At 44.3% G+C, this 19261-nt stretch overlaps 1 protein-coding gene and 1 long non-coding RNA gene across 7 annotated transcripts in view; one reads left to right on the top strand and one right to left on the bottom strand.

The window, feature by feature from the left end:
• LOC134414482 (uncharacterized) overlaps nt 1-6419 on the bottom strand; it is a 73411-nt gene extending 66992 nt beyond the window's left edge. For all 5 annotated transcript variants that reach the window (XR_010026750.1, XR_010026748.1, XR_010026747.1 and 2 more), the window contains exon 1: nt 6332-6419. This is a non-coding gene — a long non-coding RNA (uncharacterized LOC134414482). The remainder of the gene's footprint in view (nt 1-6331) is intronic.
• Nucleotides 6260-19261, top strand: part of KATNAL1 (katanin catalytic subunit A1 like 1) — a 37626-nt gene continuing 24624 nt past the window's right edge. The window contains exons 1-3 of one of the 2 annotated variants that reach the window (XM_063149111.1): nt 6260-6346; nt 7659-7782; nt 15042-15217. In XM_063149111.1, the coding sequence (XP_063005181.1) occupies nt 15056-15217 (162 nt within the window). In that variant the 5' untranslated portion in view covers nt 6260-6346; nt 7659-7782; nt 15042-15055. The remainder of the gene's footprint in view (nt 6347-7658; nt 7783-15041; nt 15218-19261) is intronic. The other variant, XM_063149110.1, reaches the window with a different exon arrangement.

The following is a 19261-nucleotide window of genomic DNA, read 5'->3' as shown; positions in this document are numbered from 1 at the left end:
CTTCAACTATGCAAGGCATCTAGGGAGACAAGCCTCCAAATTTAGGCATCTAAGTTAGATGTTTAAATGTAGGCAGTGAATATTCCCCCGAGAATGTGAATGGGATGTTATAATAGTTTAAAACATGTTTCACTGAAGCTGTGATGCCAATGCGTGTTCTTTTATGAGATACTGTTCTTTGTGCCACCAATCCTCTACTGACACAACCATGTTGCTCGTTTATTAGATAAATGAACAACATTAACAGAACGCACATTGTTCAGTGACGGTCTAAATTCTGAAGTTAAAAAAAGATTCCCAATTTTACTCTTAAGATACAAACCAGATTAAGTTGTTCACATGGAAACCACTGCAAATTCCCAGTAGTAATCATTTTAGGGGACCAGAAAGGGAAAATAGATTCTTCACAATGATCACCAGTGTATATTTAACTTTATTGCTCTCCTCAAACTTTTTTTAAAAGTGTTTCAATTAGGAGCTTTGATCTATAATTACATCTTGTCTACATTGCTCTTATCTACTCAGAACTTTTTACATATTCAGAGATGTGGGTTTCAGAGTTTATCAAAAAATGCCAGAAGTTGTGAAGTTGTTCTTTCAGTGAAGATGCATGGCTTACCTCCTGCCCTGCAAAATCTTGATACTGAGGCACACACCAAAACACCAATTTTCAGTGTGTCTTTCTCCAGTGTAAACATGCTCATTGCCATTGATCACAGCACTATTCAAAGTTGTGGAAGGAATGCTCTTTAAATGTAGCTATCTTCTCTCCTGGATGAATATGTTTACAGGAGTGGATTGTTAAAACCAATTCATTTTCTAGTGTCTCACACTGTGGAACTGCAACTAACATGCCTAAGAAATCAAACATGCTGGGCAAGCCATTAATATGTATTAGACTGTGATTTGTTTATTCTAGTGGTTTGAGCATCTACACAGTGTGTGCAAAAAGCTGCCCAACAGCTCCCTGATTTGAAACTGCCACAGCTAAGTCAGAAAAACATCTACAGGGGAATGAAAATAATATATACCAGCATGACTTAAAATGGCTCTGCCTGAGTTAATGGGCTCAACTGATGTAACTGGTTCAAACTATCAAAGCCTACTATCCTGTGGTGTTGTATCCACTTCCACTAACCCCTCATCCCTTCAATAAACTTGCCAATGGATCATACATGGTATTGCAACTTGTGCCCAGAAGCAGGTGCTGTGGGTATCGTTAGGTGGGGAGCTGCCAGTCATTTTACATGGGCACCCTGGGCAGCTCGCTGCCTGATGAAATCTACAAGAGCTGACTCTGCCTGCGTTGTGCTCAGCAGAAGCACCAGCTGAGCGTACCTTTTCTACTGTGCTACTTACTACAAAACAAAAAGGAACTTGGTTACACCTCCATCCTTCTGCACATGTGGCAGAAACTGAGCAGTGAGGCTCAAACTTATTGCAGTGGGACAGACAGTGAAACTCCAGACAGTGAAGCTCCAGACAGTGAAGCTCCAGAATGTCACATCTTTAAGAAACAGCCTAAAGTTCACATTTTACCATGAAAGAGTTGTACCACCAAACAAAAGCACATCACAAGAGATTTTCTCTCAGCTCTCAACCCCAGCAGACGGATTAAGGGAACTTTGCCACATGATACTGTCTAGTGGTGTGCCACAAAGTCGAGATGGTGTGAATAAACTTTCTTTCCTGGTCCAGGTTTTCACTTAACAGTTGCTGACATCCAGCTCCTTGGGCATGACTCTACTTTCTCTGAGGTTTCTGTGCAAGTTTCCTCTCTCTTTGTTTTGACTCCTGTAAACTCCTTTCTTATTCCTCTCCAAAAAGTAATACTCCAACATATTAAGTATACTCATAAAAGAAACACAATATCCTAGTTCCTGTTTATTTTTCTAATTTCTGTCCACAGACTCAAAGCAGAACAGGTGGGTTGTTTTCCCAGTGTACTGTGGGCTTGTTTCAATTCACCTCAAAGATCTGTCTTCTCTTCGACCTGTGATTTCCATTAAAGTAACACTAGCCTGTTCTTCATCATTTTAATCAACCAACTTAAAACTGCCATGGCAGCTTTCCCTCTCTAAGGCTCTAACAACTCAACACATTGGGTGGGACTCCTGTCACCTACCTTTAGACATCTACAGTGCAAACACTTACATTTATGTTGATCAGATGAGTCTGCTGTAAGCACTGGAAAAAAATTAAGCACATTCAGTCCACAATCCACCTTGGTTGAAGCAGGAATTGTATCCCCAAAGTCTTAACTCAGAAGCAAAAGTCTACTTGACAGATGTCTACATTAACCAGATAAATAAAAACATCCTTGTCTACTCCACCTCTCACCTTCTGGCTTAATTGCAATCAATCCTGTTTGAAAATCAACTGCTTTCTCTTACACTGTTCTCTATTAACAATTCACAGCACTTTGAGATGTGCCTTGTGGGAAGGATGTTGACTAAATCTTTCTCAGGGTTCAGACTCTGAAATTCTTTCCTAGGAGAAAAATTGGTGGATGTGTCATGGTGGTAAATATAATTCCATAAAAATATCCATGCAGAAGAACAATTATTATGTGTGAATGAAAATTAACAGTCTACTGATGCCTTTACTGACTTGTGCATAACTTCCCTTGGAAGGGTAATGTCCATGAATACGTAACATGCACCTTCTTCTCCCTACTGCTTCCCTATTGTTTTTCCCTTTTCATTATTACAGCATTTCTCCATATAGCCTGTAAGACCTTTGGTAAAGAGTTATGTTTGCATCTGAGCATTAAAGCTTATTATGAAGGCACAATAATTCCTGTAGTCTAGTTAAATATAATTGCAATGGGAAAGGAAGACAGAAGCAGAGGGCAGTTCATAATTCATAGACTTCTCACATGGTTTCAACCTTCTCCTTGCAGAACTTTGTGGGTGGGAGGAGGTTACAAATGAAGCTCTCTGCTACTTTGTGCTAAAAACCTGTGCCAGCCCTCTAGTCAGTGGAATTTATGTAATGATAACCAAATCAATTCAGAAACCAGTTTTGTTAATCTGTCAGAGACCCCAAGACTGCACAGCTTTAAACTTCCCTGACAGTGTCTGCAATTACTCTAGCTGAAGAGACACTTCTGAACCAAATCTAATGTTCATGGCAAAAGAGTTACATTAATTTCTATCAGCTTCTGATTGAACTGACTAGAATAAATCAGAGTGAGCGGGCACACAATCAGCTCTGCTGGCAGATTTGCAGATTGCTGGAAAGGGCCATGATAAGTCTCTGGGGTCTGGCTGTGAGTAATGCTCTCCTCCACCAACACAGCTGGATCCTGCCTAACCACACTCGCTGACACCCACCATCATCATGTCTCATCCAGAGCTGCTAGGTTTATAGCCTCTTATCCAGAACTGCTAGGTTTATAGCCCCTATCAAAAAACAGTTGTAAGCCATGAGAATATGCTCAAAGTAGAACAAGCTTCAGTGGCTTAAGGTGTCATCTCCCCTCCCAGCAATTTCCTACCTCCTCTTTGCCTGATATTACTGCCTCACAGCGGAGCTGGTGGAATGAGACACACACACTAGTCCCAGCTGCTTCAGCACAAGGTCCTGCAAATTAGCCTAAACTGCTCATAAAATGACTTTAACATCATATTTTGCACTAAAATGGTTTGAAAACATTACTGTTTTTCAATTCAGGGACTGCTGAGAAGGCAGGAACCTTCAGTAAGGAGGTCAGGGAAGCAGTATCTTTTGCAGAAGTCCAGCCAGATTTGCTCAAATTTGACCCAGCAGTAGAAGGCTAAGAAATTTCACACTTAAAATTATCATTCTTATGGCTTACTAACAGGTTTATGAACTTCTGCCTGTCTGGCTGGACTAGATGAACTTCTGAGGTCCCCTCCAACATGAATTACCCTATACACCTAATGTGTGTGGCCAGGAACCTGAAGACACAGTTCTTCCTGCTGACACAGCCACAGCCTATCTTAGCAACCTGTGGAGACCCATGCTCACCAAACTTTCCCTCAGAGTGGTCAAAATAGGTTGACACTGGTATTGTTCTGGTGTTGAAAAAGTGCTTTTCAGAAGGGAGGTCAGCTGTAGCATGGGGACCCTCTGCCACTAAGAAGCAGCCCCGCTCGACTCAATGGTTACTAGAAGAAGGGATGGGGAAAAAAACCCCAACCAGACAAATAGAGATTACACCCAAATTACCAGCCTTCTCTGGGTCACAATTTCCTAGCTGGGGGACACAATCCTCACACAAAGCACTTCACAGGTTGCCTAATGTGGTAAGAGGTACATGGTCTTGTGGGAAGAGATGTTATGGAAGTGCTGGGACGAGGCTGCTTATCATCTGCTCTCCCCTAGAAAGGCTGAACTCTGTAAGGTCTGCACAGCATCTATGCTTTTGTGTATGTGAAAAACCAGCAGGAATTGATGTCATGGGCAGGCAAGTTTGGAGAAATCTGGGAAAGGGGGAAGCCAGAGTTGCAGCTGTTATGAATTCATCACGATTTTGGCCCCGGTTCCAAAATCCTCACAAAGACATAAGAATCTCCACATGATTTTGAGGGAAGCAAGATCTGTAGATATATGAGTGACACATTCATGCATGCTGTATTGTTTAAGAGGCATACTGAGCTTTTAGTTTCAATCCCTGCTCTCTCACTTGTGTCAGTTAGCATTTCTGAGAACCTTATTGTGAGATACAACCTCATGCTGCTGCCTTAAAGTAACAACAACAGAAATTTTCTGGAGAAAAAGTGTGCAACTATCGGGTGTGATCACAAGATCATCATCACTGGGACACTCTCAGAGCTGTGACAAGGCAGTTTCAGCAGTAAGGGCTCACTGCAGTGGTGCAGCTGCACACAGAAACACAGCTCAGCTCCACTGGGCTGCAGATTCAATGGGCTGCTCCTGCCTGCACATCTCCTCTGCCTTCCTTGTGCCTGCAGCAGCTCCACAGACTCAGCTAATTCAGGAACTTTCAGTTCCAGCTGAACTCGGTTAATTTTTTGGAGGAGCAAAACTGGCTCTCCACCAGATCAGATCCCAGGCTTGCCTTGCCAGATGGCATCATCAGTGTTACTGCGGTGTAAATAACAAACAGGAGGGAATATCCTTGATCAGAGTAGAATGCAGGACTGCCCCTTTCGGTGGCAATACAGACACAGGCTGTCTTGCATTAACCGTGAAATTACATCCTTAGAAAGGTTTATAACTGCATGGCTCCCCTTACAGGGCACCAGGCTGCTCGTATTAACAGTTAGCCGCACGTTTCAGAAACGCTAGGTAACATTCACCCTCAGATGACACAAACTGGGGGGTGCCACCCTGTGAGACTGCCTCCGATCGCTTTGGCGCAGGAACAGGGCAAATCCCTAAATCTGTTCCTTTATGGTACTATGAAAGTGTATTACACGGCTATAGCAAAGACAGTCCAGTGCCCTTCTGCATGCCCACACAGGACAAACGTATGCTCTGCACTCCCACAGACAAGGTGGAGGCACATGAGGTTTGCATTCAGAGCGTGAATGAACTCTGATGTGTATTCTGAGCTCTGATGTGTATTCAGAGCTCTTCCCGCTGGTTCCAGCTGCAAGGACACGACGCAAGGGCAGAACGCGATGCACAGGAAGTTCCAGCTGAACATGAGGAAGGACTTCTTTACTGTGCAGTGACCGTGCAATGGAACAGATTGCCCAGAGTGCTTGTGGAGCCTCCCTCACTGGAGCTATTCAAGAAGGCTCTGGACGCAATTGCGCCATGTGCTGTGGCACGGCCCTGCCTGAGCAGGGAGTCTGGACCAGATGCCGCACTGGGGTCCCTTCCAGGCTGACGCACCCTGTGACTCTGTGTTTTTGTGTTTTCAGCCTCCCCGCCCCGAGCCCTGGCGCAGCACAGCGCAGAGCACGGCGGGCTCAGCAGCCAGCCCGGTCGCTGGGCTCCGGCGCTCCCTCCCTGCTGCCCGGCCGGGCCCCGCGCCGCTCCGGCTCCCGCCCGCCTCCGCCTGGGATGCTCAGCGCGGAGCCCTGCCCAGGGCTGCTAAACGCGGGCCGGGCGGCGGCGCCCGCAGCCATCGCCGCCGGTGCCGCGGCGTTTTCCTTTCCTTAAGGAAAATCCCTTTCCCCCGGCGGCAGGACGAGGCGGAGGCGCTCCGGAGGCCGGAGCGGCGGTGCCGTCCCCTCCCCGCGCCCGCCGCCGCCGCCATGGCAACCGCCCGTCGCCGCGCGCGCGCACCCCCTTCCCCGCCCGCCCCCCCGCGCCTCTCCCCCCCCGGCCCCGCTCTGACAGAGCCGCAGCGCTGCGCCCCCTCCCCGCGCCGCTCCCGCCCGCGGACACGCACCCCCGGCTCTCCCAGGTAACGGCAGGGCCCGGGAACGGGGCAGCCCCTCACGGCGCTGCTGCCCGCGGCGGGCGGCGGCGGCTCGGACCCCGCCACGCCGAGAGAGGCGGCGGGGATGGGGGGGAAACCAGCGGTAGAGGCTGGAGGAGGGCAGGGGCGCCCCCCATCTCTCGCGGAGCGTGCCGGGAAGTGTAGTCCGCGCCCCCCGCCGGGCGCTGGGGGCTGCCGGGAGAAGCGGAGGGAGGGAACTACAGCCCCCAGCACTCTCGGCGGATAGGGGGGGAGAGGTGCTGCGGAGGGGAGCCCTATGGGGACGGGAGGCTCCCTCTGAACGAGGGCGCTGAGGCGGCTCTGCCCGCGGAACAGCGAGGGAGAGGAGCCCCTGTGCCGCTGCCGGGGCGGGAGGGGCCGGAGGGAGGGGCGGTGCGGCAGGGCCGGCTGGCAGGGTGGGCGCAGGGGCGGTGCGGCTGCAGAGGGAGGCGCGGGGCAGGGCAGTGAATGGGGGTGGTGCGGGAGAAACACGGGTGGGTGCCTGCCGTGAGGGGAGGGTGGGCTGGGGGCGTCTGGATGCCTGTGGGGGAGAGAAAGAATACAGGGGAAGGGGCGGATGGATGGATGGATGGATGGATGGATGGATGGATGGATGGATGGATGGATGGATGGATGGATGGATGGATGGATGGAGAGAGAGAGATGTGCTGGAGGAGGAGTGGTGGAGCAGATGGACAGAGAGCTGTGCAGAAGGCCGAGCAGCCCGGAGGCTGGGAATGGGTACCAAGGAAGCAATGGTCAGAGGGAGCTCTGGAAAGTTTCCCCAGCCAGTTTGCATTGATGGTTTCCAGTTTCATGTCTCCTACCACGCTTGGGCTCTGATGAGCTTGTTGCAGTAGGTGGTCTGGACACAGTGTTACTTTTTTAAAATTATTCTGCTACATTTCTATTTTTTTTCCCCCAAAATTCTGTCATGATACCGGCATTTGTCCCTTTTCTCTGTCCATTTCCTCTCCTGACAGTTCTGTGTTATTCTTTATCTTGTGTTCTCTAACAGTCATGAGGGAGAATAAAATTACAGTTTTTCTATATATCATACTTAAAATACACGTGTTTATGATTGGTATATAAGGGAGTGTCATTTTTTCTTCCTGAAAATCTGTATCTTAAAAGCATCAGTGCATTAGTACTCCCTTGTATATGAATATTGAATGTCTATTCCTACTACAGTTTCACATTTCACAGAGATAGGTTTCTTTCCAATGAATGCTTGATTGCAGCTGCGGATTGCTGAGCAGTTTCCTTTTTCTTCCTTTCCCCCCAACCCCTATGTCAGCTATATCCTAGACAGGCTTCAGCTTCTTGCAGCTCCTGGTGCTTGCCACACTGCAGAAGGGAACATTGCAGCTGCAGAGTGCTTCCAGGGTCCCTGGCTCTTGGAGATTTGGGCTTTTGAGCAGGTAATGGGGAGAAATAGTTCCTGCCCTGACCTAATCCCAATCAAAAGAAATAAATGGAATACAAGAAAAAAATGATAGGCCTTTATCTGGTTTTCTGTGTAATTAATAGAAAAAAAAAGCTGATTCTTCTGGGGATGAACTGAGAAATCTGAAGACTTGGTGTCTGTAGCACTAACAGCAATATGCATATGAATGTATATTTAAAAAGATGTATGCTATTTATGTAATACATATCCTTAGTCCTAAAGAGCCAATTCTTTGAAATTCAGAGTGGAGTTCAAGAGGCAGAAAAATATTCAGCCCAAAATTCTGACCTTATGACTCAGGGTTATAAACACCTGTGTGAGTGTATTAAACCTCCAGTTATTCATGGAAAGCTTATCTGGGATGCAGCTTGGCTGAGCTGGAATGGAGCAGCAGCAGCACTGAGTCTTTGTGGAGCTGGCTGTGGTCTGTTGCGGGGGAACACGGGAGTGCTGTATCCAGGGCCAGGTGCAGGAGCAGTTCCACTGCCTTTCTTGGCACAGAGCCCAACCTAAGAAACGCTCGGAACCCGAGCTGGCTCTGTGCAGACCCATCTTGGGAGCCTTTGGTGGCATGTTTGCTCTACCAGAAGTGCTTACACACGTGATATGCAGAGGAGCAAGTGGCTCCACAAAGGACCAGAAGGATTATTGACTCAGGCTTTGTTGGGCTCCAGACAGGCCCTACAGATTCCTTCAGGTCTCTGGGCCCTGCATCCTGTCAGAGGAGGGGTTTGACTGATCATGGGCCTGGGTTTGATTTGTTACTAGTACCAGAAGCCCTGGAGGCTGTGCTGGAGAGGAGAGAGAGGTGAGCAGCCAGCCTGGGCTAAGATGGAGCAGAAGCTGGTGAGCTGTCACTGCCTGACCCCTGTGTGTGTATGGAGTTACACCCCCCAGAGTGCCCCACAGCGTTTGTTTTAGCTCTTTTCACTACCCGGCCTTGCTAATGAACACCTCATTACCCCAAGGATGGTGATGGGCCCACATGGATGGGTCTGAAACTGGTGTATGAGGTGCTTGGAGAAGGATATGGCTCACACTCAGTTTTAGCAATGGCACAGCCACAGCTGTCTCTGATTGTCCTTTCTGCTTCTTCAGAGAACTGTACTTCAAAGGCTCTGCAAATGGCTATTTCATTCTCCAGGATGCTTGCTGTTTGGTTCACCAAACTAATGAAATCTCTAATTTAAATCTCTAAATTAATCTTTATTTAAAAGACTGGCCACCTATTTAGTGTTTTCTTATGAGTTTACTTTTAACTTGTGATGAATGTCTTTACTTCATTTGGAGATTTTTTTTTCACTTGCACTCAAAGTAATTCTCTGTTTCAAGTTAAGAATGTGCACAAAAATAGTTTGAGGCCTGCATGCATGCTTCTTCTCCTTCCCACTTCCATACACATTTCCCCATTAACTCCACGTCTGCCATTGCAAAACATTTTCAATGCAAGAGGCCAAAATCCAGTTAGCAGAAAGCAGCTGACTGAGTTAAAAGATCCCTTGGTGCTGGGTTTCCTGGATGATGGTATATATGTGTGTGTGTGTGTGTATGTGTGTGTGTGTTTTATCTGATGTCTGCTGCTGCCGTTGTAGCCAGCCTTGTCACTGCTAATGTACACAGCAAAAAGAAAAAACAGCACTGGCATAACACATTTCTCATCTTTGATTCATTTACATGTAGTTTAAATTCAAATCTGCTGGAACTGAGCCATGTCTTTACTTATAGATATGTTTTTAACAGGAGTTGTGATCCTGTGAAGTCATGATTGTTAGTTTTCACACCAGTCCATGGGACTACAGCTGCATGTTCAAACAAAGCCATGTTAACAGGGAAAGATGGATTTAGCTGTGAAACTTGGCAAGATTTTTGTTTGTTTGTTTTTTATCCGACAATAATCAGTTAAAATGTTTTTGTCATGCAAACGTAATGTCTGCAGCATCAGCAATTGCTTCTGAACAGGGACAGACTGTTATTGGCAATGAAGATCAGTTTTTCTGCATCCAACACCAAAATGAGAGATAATCTTTATAATAAAGCAGGAAAGACTTATTTAATCTATTTTAATTATTGTATTTTTAATATCTTATTCTTAAAAATCAAATGAAATGTATCAACCATGTAAAAATGTAGTCTGTATTTATGTTAGAAATAGAATTCTGTAGGCTTCTAGTTGGAGTCACATGTCATGTGGGGAAAAACACTTTTTTGTTCCTCTGACAATGTTCCAGTTAGTGTTGCTGTTTATGCTCTCTCAGGTAAAGCATTGTCATACTGTTACATGTCTCCGTTTTAACAATTTTTAAGTTTGAAGAGAAGACTGAAAATCAGATCATTGTGCTATTTAAGTGATGACATAATTGAGGGAGAGAGAGCTGTTTGAAACTGGTCAAAGTTGGCTTACAAAACCAATATGGCTTTAACTTAAGAAGGGCAGGTTTCAATTAACTGTAGTGAAAAACTTCCAAGCAGTAAGAGGAATTTGAGGAAAAAACAACTTCAGTTTATGACTTAGACTCTGATAATGGAACTGGTTGCACATGAAAAGTATACAAATCCAAAAATCAAAACCTCTTAACAATGGGCTTCTCTTGCTTGCTTTGCTCTCTGTGGCAATTGACCTTTCTGGGACTGTGCGTGGCAGAGAATCATCCTGGCTCTGCCTTGTACAAGTGGAGAATGTACAGTCATACCTCAGTCATAAGCACTGTGTTCAGGAGATGGTGCCTAACAGTGTGACTCTCTGTCTTGTGACATTAGTTGTAACTCTTACATTGCATTTCAGGATGCCCAACATCACGCACGGCTGATTTACAGAAAATGAGAAACAGGGTTAGCAACCAATCTTCATCAGCGTATGTCCAGGCCTTTCCAGATGTTCAGCTGTCCAGTCAGCAGTACTACAGGGCTGCCATGATGTGAGAGCATATGTCCAGCAATCTCAGGAAGCTGTGGAATGCTTTTGTTTTGCCAGGATAAAATTTTGATCAGAGAAAGACACAAGTCCAGGAAAATCCACATATGGTATAGCCCTCTCAGTGGGGAAATAACATCTGATTTGGAGAAAAGTCTGATTAGTAGGTATTAATTATGGCTTGATGTGAGTATTGAAACAATGTGAATAAAGCAAAAGTGTCTAACAGCTCATTTAATGAGAGTCCTTCATCCTGTGCAAGAGTCAAGGGCTTGTGGAAAAATTGGAATGCTGTGGTGTCACTGGTTGTGTCAAAACACATGCATAAAAGAGACACGTAGAGATAGCAGATGCCTTCCATTTTGGCACTTGCAGAGTGAATATTTGGGATCAAGCAAGGGGAAAAGCCCTGCTGCAGACCCCCTCTACAGGGGAGAGCATTTTCTCCTCTGGTAACACTGTGGTGAGATAGTGCTGAGAGATGGTTTGAAGGGGGCCAGTCCTGAATCCATTCCTACTGGTGTTGCACACAAGTTTGGAATAATGTGCTAGGTTGTCCCCCTTTGCCTGTCGTCCACACAGTCACTGTATCTGCCCATGGATATATTTGTGTGTATAATGCTTTGATGTTGAAGTAGAGACTGATTTTTGCATCTTGCTCCATTGTGCATTGCTTTAGTTCTGGGAGAAAAATTCTTTTCTGACCCAAGATAGGGATCAGCTCAGCTTATGCTCCAGAATAGAGATTAATATCCCCTGTGACCTTTTAGCCTGGCTACTGCAGGTTTTTTAACGAGTGGGTTTAAGACCCCATGTGTGGCAGCTACACCGACTTGAATGTCTGTAATGTCTCTTCTTGTCAATGATCCGTGAACTGAGGAATCTCCAAGGATATCTTGACTTGCAGTGGAGCTGTTACGGTCTAGTGCAGGAGAGAGCCACACAACGGTACAATGAAAAGCTGGTGTCACAAGTAGTGTGTAAGTTGTTCTAAATGTACTTGACAACTGTTGTCCCTGGCTGTATATTTACTTAAAAGATGTGGCTGTGGTATGGTAGGAAAATTAAATATCTAAACAAAGCTCCAGATAACAAACAACAAAATGCTTTCTTTATGATTTCTGTATTTCTGGTTCCTTGGATGTCTCTGATGTTGTATGAACTCCATAATACAATGTAGAATAGATAATAAAGAGTGAGTACATAGCATGAAAAGGTCCTCACCTAGTTGTAGTTACTTCTCCCTCCCTTTCCATCCCTGACATTGAAGAATGGGATGATGAGGAAACAACACAGGAAATAATTCCTTCCAAAAAATGATTTTCCCTTGATTTTGGACTTACTTGTTTTGATTTGCTTTGGATATTCTGAATTAACATTACCTTCACTGGTGTGCATAGGAAGCTTGTAGTTTGTTTAAATCATTTTTAGCATTAGTTTTAAATAGCAGTAGAATCTCAGCAAACTGCCTGGGGTTCCAGGAAATCACTGGTTTAGGAGTGAGGCCTATAGCTGCTGTTTCAAATAAAGCTCAGGTAAATATTCACCTTTTCAAGCTGTATGACACCTTTTTTACTTATTACCTACCTCTAGCGTAGGTAATAAGTAAAAACTGAAGTGCCTGAATCCACAAGAAAGATCCAAGGGCTTTTGTCAGCCTAGCTCTGGAGGCATTGACCATTCAGGAGGTACATAGGTGTACATCCACCAGCCTCCCTCCATGCTCCAAGTTTCAGTGCTGTCAGTGTTTTATAAGCTCTTCAGTGTGACACACCGGGCATCAAGCTCATGCATAAACTTTGGCATCACAAGCATGAGGCTAGAGGCCTCCATACTCTTGCTAGCTGGAGGAAATGGGAGAGTCTTGTTTGGTTTGCTCCTGCAATTTTAAAACTGCGTACATTTTTCTGCTTCCTGCCTCTCATCTTCCTTGTCCTGAAGTGGGCACATGTTTGCATGGCTCCTATGGCTTGCCTCCTGCCTGTGGATTGACCCAGATCCCACCACAGGCAGAGATGAGGAGGTTGTCTCCTCTGGTGAGCAGGGGACTCTTCTGGAATTAAGGGAGTTGGTTGTGAATATCAGTCCTCTTAAGGCAAAAGAGAGTTAAATATGCCCAGAGGGTGGGAATTAGCTGTAATAAGGAGCAATGAGAGGTTGTAAAGCAAGTGTGTTTTCTGTTTAATGGATTTCTAGGAATTAAATTCAGCAGTTCCTTAAAAATGTTTTATTTACTTGCTGTCTTTCACTACATATGCAGAAAACCTCCAGAGATTTGAGGAATGCTTTTCTTAATAGTGACAGGCTGGTTGTGAAGCAGATCCTGACCTGGATGTGTTTGAAGACAGGTCAAAGGCTTCTGCCCCACATGGTGTTCTGTTCATTTGTAAGCTGACTCATGAGATCTGAATGGGTTATAAACTATCTTCAGTTCCTATCATTTTATGTATTTCCTGTGCAATGTGGGTGACATCACTTTTTTTTTCCTATTAGTGGCAATCTTCTGTATTCAAAAATTAAATTATCTTAGTTGCTGCTAATCCCGATCTTGGTAATGATGTATCCTGCCTATGTCAGGAAACAAAATTAGGGTTGTCACCCTTTCCACCTTAGATTTTCTCCTCCCCAGTAGTTTACAACAGCCAGCAGGAATGCTGTGCAAGCTGAAATGTGCAGCACAGCATGAGGACAAGTAAAGCCCAGTAAGTCCTGCTGTGCTTGGTGGAGTGTCAGCTGCAGGGTAGCAGCACGTTCTTGCTCTCCAAGCCATCAGCCCCATGCAAGCTGTGTGACCTGTGGGTTTAAGGGAGGGTGCAGTTTCCATGGCTTTGCTGCAGGGAGCAGGAGTGGTGAGGTGGTGGAGCAGACCTGGTGTGCAGCTGTAGGCAGCAGTTAGGACCATCGGTGTGGCACCCTCGGGAGGTGCAGCGCGTGTTTGCTCAGGGCAGAATGAATTTCGTGTGGATGTCTGTTTAACTTGTCAGGGGTTTGAATTTTGCTAAGCACAAGGGAGTACAAAAGCATAAGACACATGCTCCTTAATGCCATCTTGCTCTTGTCTGTTTATAAAACCTACTAACATTTTTATAACCCACTAGGATGTAAAAGGTTGCTTCTGCCTGTTCTGGCTTCTGTCTCCTACCACCTGTTCCTTCTGTGTGCACTCCTGTAGCATGGGCTGTTTTCAGCTGTGTAGTCTAAACTGTGTTTGTATCCCTCCTTCCCAGTTTCCTCTTCATCTCCTTGGTCTTGCCAAACCCTTGATACAACTAGTGAACCCCACTCCAGAGCTGACCTCCTCCCTCTTGCTCAATGCAACTCTGCATTGCATAGCTATGAAATGCAATTTTTTATTTTTCATTTCTAGAGGTTTATGTCTTGGTGAATATCAGGGATCCCACACACATTGAGAGCACAAGGGAAAAGAACTGATGCTCTTTTTCTGTGGTGGGGACCTAAACTTTGGGTCACATGGGATTCAGATAAAAGGGCAGGCACTGCTTCAATCCTGAACCTTAAATACAAACCTAGCTGTACAATACAGCTGAATTCTGAATGTCTGGGTTATTTCTTTCTTGACAGGTTACTGGGAAAAGCTGGGCTATGGGTTTGCCTTAAAGTCATGCAATTTGAGGACTAGGGGAAGTTTGTACTTTGGGAATCACTGTTCTAAGGAATGTTAAATTTGGATTGCTAACTGCCATAAATCTCGAAGTGACATGTTAAATTTAATGAAAAAATTCAAGTCAGCATGTAGATGTTGGAGTACTTTGAAAGAATATTTAAACAGAATGAGGCTCTCAACTTCATCTATAGTAGAGCAGTCATTCAACCATATCATAATCTCATTAGGGTGAGGGCTCTTGAAAGTGTGAAGTGCAGACATCCCTGATGCTGGTTGGCACATTTAGGCATGTATGTAATATAACAGAATAAAAAGCAATTTAATGCCTCGTGTGATTTGTGATTCACAGCTGATGGCTGCTAATACATTGTGGTGATCTACAAATTAAAGTTGAGTTTGTTAGTTTCAGTGTGGGAAGGGCATTTAATTTTGTTGCATTAATTTAACAGGATTGAGGCCAAAGGCAGCAAAGAAGTTGTGGTTTTAATCACTATAAAAGAGTTATGATTCATGATCTGAAACTTTAGGCTAGTAAAGAGATACTCCAGACATAAATGGTTGTAGAAGAGCAGGACTGGATGGGAACAGTGTTGGAACAGTTCAGCTATGAGAAAAATAAGAAAACTAAAGCATCACTGTCTGAATTATTCTACAGCATGTAAAATTCATTTTTTCTGGTAATTATGTTCTCTTTTAGATTTCTTAGTGAAGATGAATTTAGCAGAGATTTGTGATAATGCCAAAAAAGGAAGAGAATATGCACTCCTTGGGAATTATGACTCTTCTATGGTGTATTACCAGGGTGTCATCCAGCAAATCCAGAGACATTGCCAGTCAATCAGAGATCCAGCAATTAAGGGCAAATGGCAACAGGTAGGGTGAAATAACATTGACCATATTCTATTACTTGATATTTGAAAACCACACTATACCTCCCAAACCCTATAAGATGCAGAGGACTTACATTTCAGTGATGTTGGCAACAGTTGTACAATATTTTGTTGATATTCATGGGAAAATATTTTTCATGGTGTGTTCAAAAGGAATTCTATTGTTCTAACTGAATCAATTCTTCTGTTGTTGTCACCTAGGATATCTGTCTAATTCCTGGTCTGTTTCTCTCTGCATACTCTCTGTGACTGCATACTTTTGAAAAAATTGAGGACTTTCTTTTCCCCTTGTATCTTTTGGCCATCTAATGTCCAGTAAACTAAAATGTGAGTGAGTGGGTTAGCATCACTAGAATTGTTGTCTGACTATAATAACACTAAATGTACCCTAAATGTACACTAAATTACTATAGTGTACAAATTTGGATCAGGTTTCTAAAACTGCAAGTCATACTCTTATCCTGAATCTTGCACACATCTGTCTCCTTGCTAGACAGAGTACTGTTGAAACCATGGAAGTAATCTGCAGGTGAAATATAAGAACCCCATCTATTTTTATTACTTTCAGTATTTAAGTCTTCATCACATTTTTTAGCCCATTTTTCATGGTACAAACTGTGTTCTATAAACATAAAAAGGAGTAAAACCATATAAAGATGTTTCCAAGAATAAAGAATTCATGTTGCATAAAGACTATGTTTTGAAAGAATAACATATCTCCTATGAAAGATACAATTTTGCACTAGGTACCTAAAGAGATGATTTCAGTAAGAGTTTTTCTAAATATATGTTTGAATGATATCACCTGAAAACAGAAGGAAATTTTCCTTTTTATTGCAGCAGATGATTTGTTTATGGGTTTGTGTTTGAAACTTCTGACACTAACATAGAGTATTTTGTGCACTGATAAGTACAACACTGTTAACGACCACTTTGTAGTAACTACTATTCATAGGTGTTTATCATAGAATGTCTATGAAGAGCTTGTCTGCAAAGCATGTGCCTGTACATCCAGCAGAGATAGTTTTCCTGGTAATGTAGTAAGCTGGATGTTGTGTAGGAGATATTCACATTCAAGTACTTGTATTCAAGCTTTTTCCCACCCCAGGACATGCTGATACAAGGTGTTCATGCCCAGTACATGTCCTTAGTTCCTGCCAAACTTGTAGCTGATGTGAAGGTAGAGTATGAGGATTTCCTCATTCTGCAGCTGAACCACTGCATTGTCTTCACATCTAGTATTTAGTGTTTCTTCTGATGACACTGATTCTTCCAATAAACTTCCAACAGCTCTTGTGTTGTGAAGGTCACTCAAGTCTCATGTTACTGTGTGTTGTTTGAACTGCTTCACAGAAGCCTGTGCACCATGGAATGTGTGCTGCACATTGGAGACAAACCTCAAGTACAAAAGGACCATCAACACAGTTTCCAGGATTTATTCCCTGCGGAAAGCAGCTGTCTCTCCAGCAGAGGATCTGAAGTTGGCACCTTCTCAGAAATTATCCCCTTTAGGCAAAAGAAGAATTGCTCCTGACCATGTCACATAAATGCTTTAGAGATGTGTCCCAAATAAGATCTGCAGCAGGTGGGGTAGCGTCTGTCACACTGTGCACTCATGTTAATTCTGGAACTTCCCAACATAGTAGTGGCAGATGAGCTTTGTCAGAATATTGCTTTGCTGTTACTGGTGCCAGGCTTGGAGACAAACAGCAAAAAATAAGAAGTGTGACTGAAAAAAAAAAATGAAGGGCTTCATCCCTAGGTTATTTCCCTTCTCATTTGTTTGTGGGAACAAAGTGATACAGCCCAAGAGCAAACAATGCAGCCCTGGAATTACTAGCTTTTCCATACCAGAGCTTGCATGTTTAGGTGAGACCTATAGAGATAGACCTGCTTTCCTTACCCACTCTTTATAAATAAATAATTGTTGTGCTTTCTCACTTCTTGAGACAGACTAAGAAGGAGTCTGGTGATGTGGATGTTAGCGCTACTTTCCAGCTCCAACAGCAGCTACATTCACACTGTCAGTCACAGTCAAGGAGCTGTCTTGAATGACAACCTGTTCTGAAAAAAATGTAACTGAGAAGTTGGATCACAAGTAAAACTCATTCACAGTATTAAAGCAACATCTAGATATTAATTTTAGATCTTTCTCATTCAAGAGTTATGCCATACACATTATGTAAGTTTAGCAAATTTCAAGTCCAACCCACTTGGTACCAGTAATGTGCAGAAGCAAAAGATTCCCATACCAGTGTGGTTCTTGCAAGTGGCTTGAGAAGCAAAGCAACCCTTAGGTCAGGGGTAAGGGGATTAATGCAGTTGATTTTTACCTGAAATTCTGTCTTCTCAAGCATATGGAACTAGCCTGTTCTTCAGGTTCTTCAGCTTCTCCATCATCTGAGGAATCTGGAGAAGATAGTACCACTGGTGCCTTTTGGAGGTGGAGTTTAGCAATCACTAACACTGTGGGAGCTTTTACTCTTGAATGTCCTTGTACGTGCGTGCTCAAAGGAGAAGAATGTTACTTAAACTAGTTCTTCTCTGGGATGTACTGTCTGCATACACATTCACAATATTGAGCCTTCTGAAGGATTCCTGGGGTGCTGAGTGTCAGTATGAAGCATCCCCTTCCTTTCTGTATGGTTTGTGTGCAGCTCACTAACAGGGTTTTTGTCCTACTGAAACTTCTAGGGCAGTGATCTAAGTTTCGTGTGTTTGTGGACAAGTTCCATTTTAAAACAAAAATGTTCATTTGAGGAACATCTCAAAGAATGGTTTCAGCTGTGGCTGTGCAGCTGACCAACTTACATCTCTTACATGCACCATTGTTCTTCCTGTTTGGTCCTTCTCAACAGCGGGTGCTCCATCCTGGATCTGCTTTTGTATATGACAGAGGATTTTCTCAGTAGTTTATTGAGCAATGTCAAAGCCCAGGTGAACCAGAACTAGTTGGGATTTTGGGTCAGATTCCCAAATGCTCTTGATCTACATCTCTTTGCAGAAGTGTCATTGTTTTAAAATTGCTACAGATTGGTCTGGACAGAATTATGTTCTGTGGAAGTATTTGTTGGGCTGTATTTCATGTCACACTGAGAGACAGCTTCAGCTTTGCAACTGGATGTCTTGATTTTGAGGATTCCTCCTGCTTGGAGCTAATGGTTGGGATGAGGAGGAATATGAACATGTTAACATCTCCTCTGCGAACAGCTGACTCATTCAGTTACAGCTGATGCAGTACTGCTTCTGGGAATTCCAAATCAGTGCTAACCAGGGAAGAGGGATTCTGTTACTGTCTGGCACACCCTGCAGATCTTAAACAGGGCAAAAGATGCATGCTGAGGATCCACCAAAGCAGAGACATGACAGCATAAGAATTCCTCTGACTTCATGGAAAATTCACAGCCACTGATCATCATCTCTTGACTGGTTTATCCTGGGGATGTCAGGGTGACCTGGTCTTGAGACCATCCTTGTTTTGCATCCAGGGAGTTCCCAGCTTGCACTTGGGTTGGCCAAGTGTACCTCCATTTGCATCTTCACTCCTAGGCCACCGGAGCTCATTTAAAAAAGAGAAAGTTACTTTGTTGTGCTTTGAGGTTAGGCTGGCAGGTAGGCATATTAATTCATGTAAATGCAGGCTGGGACTGGAAAGATACAAAATCAGAAGCAACTCATCCTTCCCAAAACTAAAAGGTAGGTTTAGTCTCATGTCCACTACTGTGAACTTGTGTTGACGTTCTCCCTGTTTATTCTGAGAGAGTTTCTTGGCTGCTGCAGTGTTTTTACTAGACAGCTGGCTTGTAGGAACGAGCAGCTTCAGTGACAGCTCAGCAGCTGCAGAATGACAGCAGAGCGTGCCCCTGGGAGATAGTGCTGGCTTACGACAAGGCCAGCGGCTGTCAAGCTAAACCTGCTGCGTGTTAGAGCCATGTGCTCCGTGTTGCACAAGAGCTGAGAGCACAGGGGCCTCCACTGGAGCTCAGGCAGGAGTTCAGTGATTCCCTGAGTGCTTGGAGCAGCCAGC

Source organism: Melospiza melodia, chromosome 2, assembly GCF_035770615.1.
Source record: "Melospiza melodia melodia isolate bMelMel2 chromosome 2, bMelMel2.pri, whole genome shotgun sequence".
NCBI lineage: Eukaryota > Metazoa > Chordata > Aves > Passeriformes > Passerellidae > Melospiza > Melospiza melodia.
The sequence above is the reverse complement of the archived record's forward strand: the minus strand, read 5'-3'. Positions and strand labels throughout refer to the sequence as shown.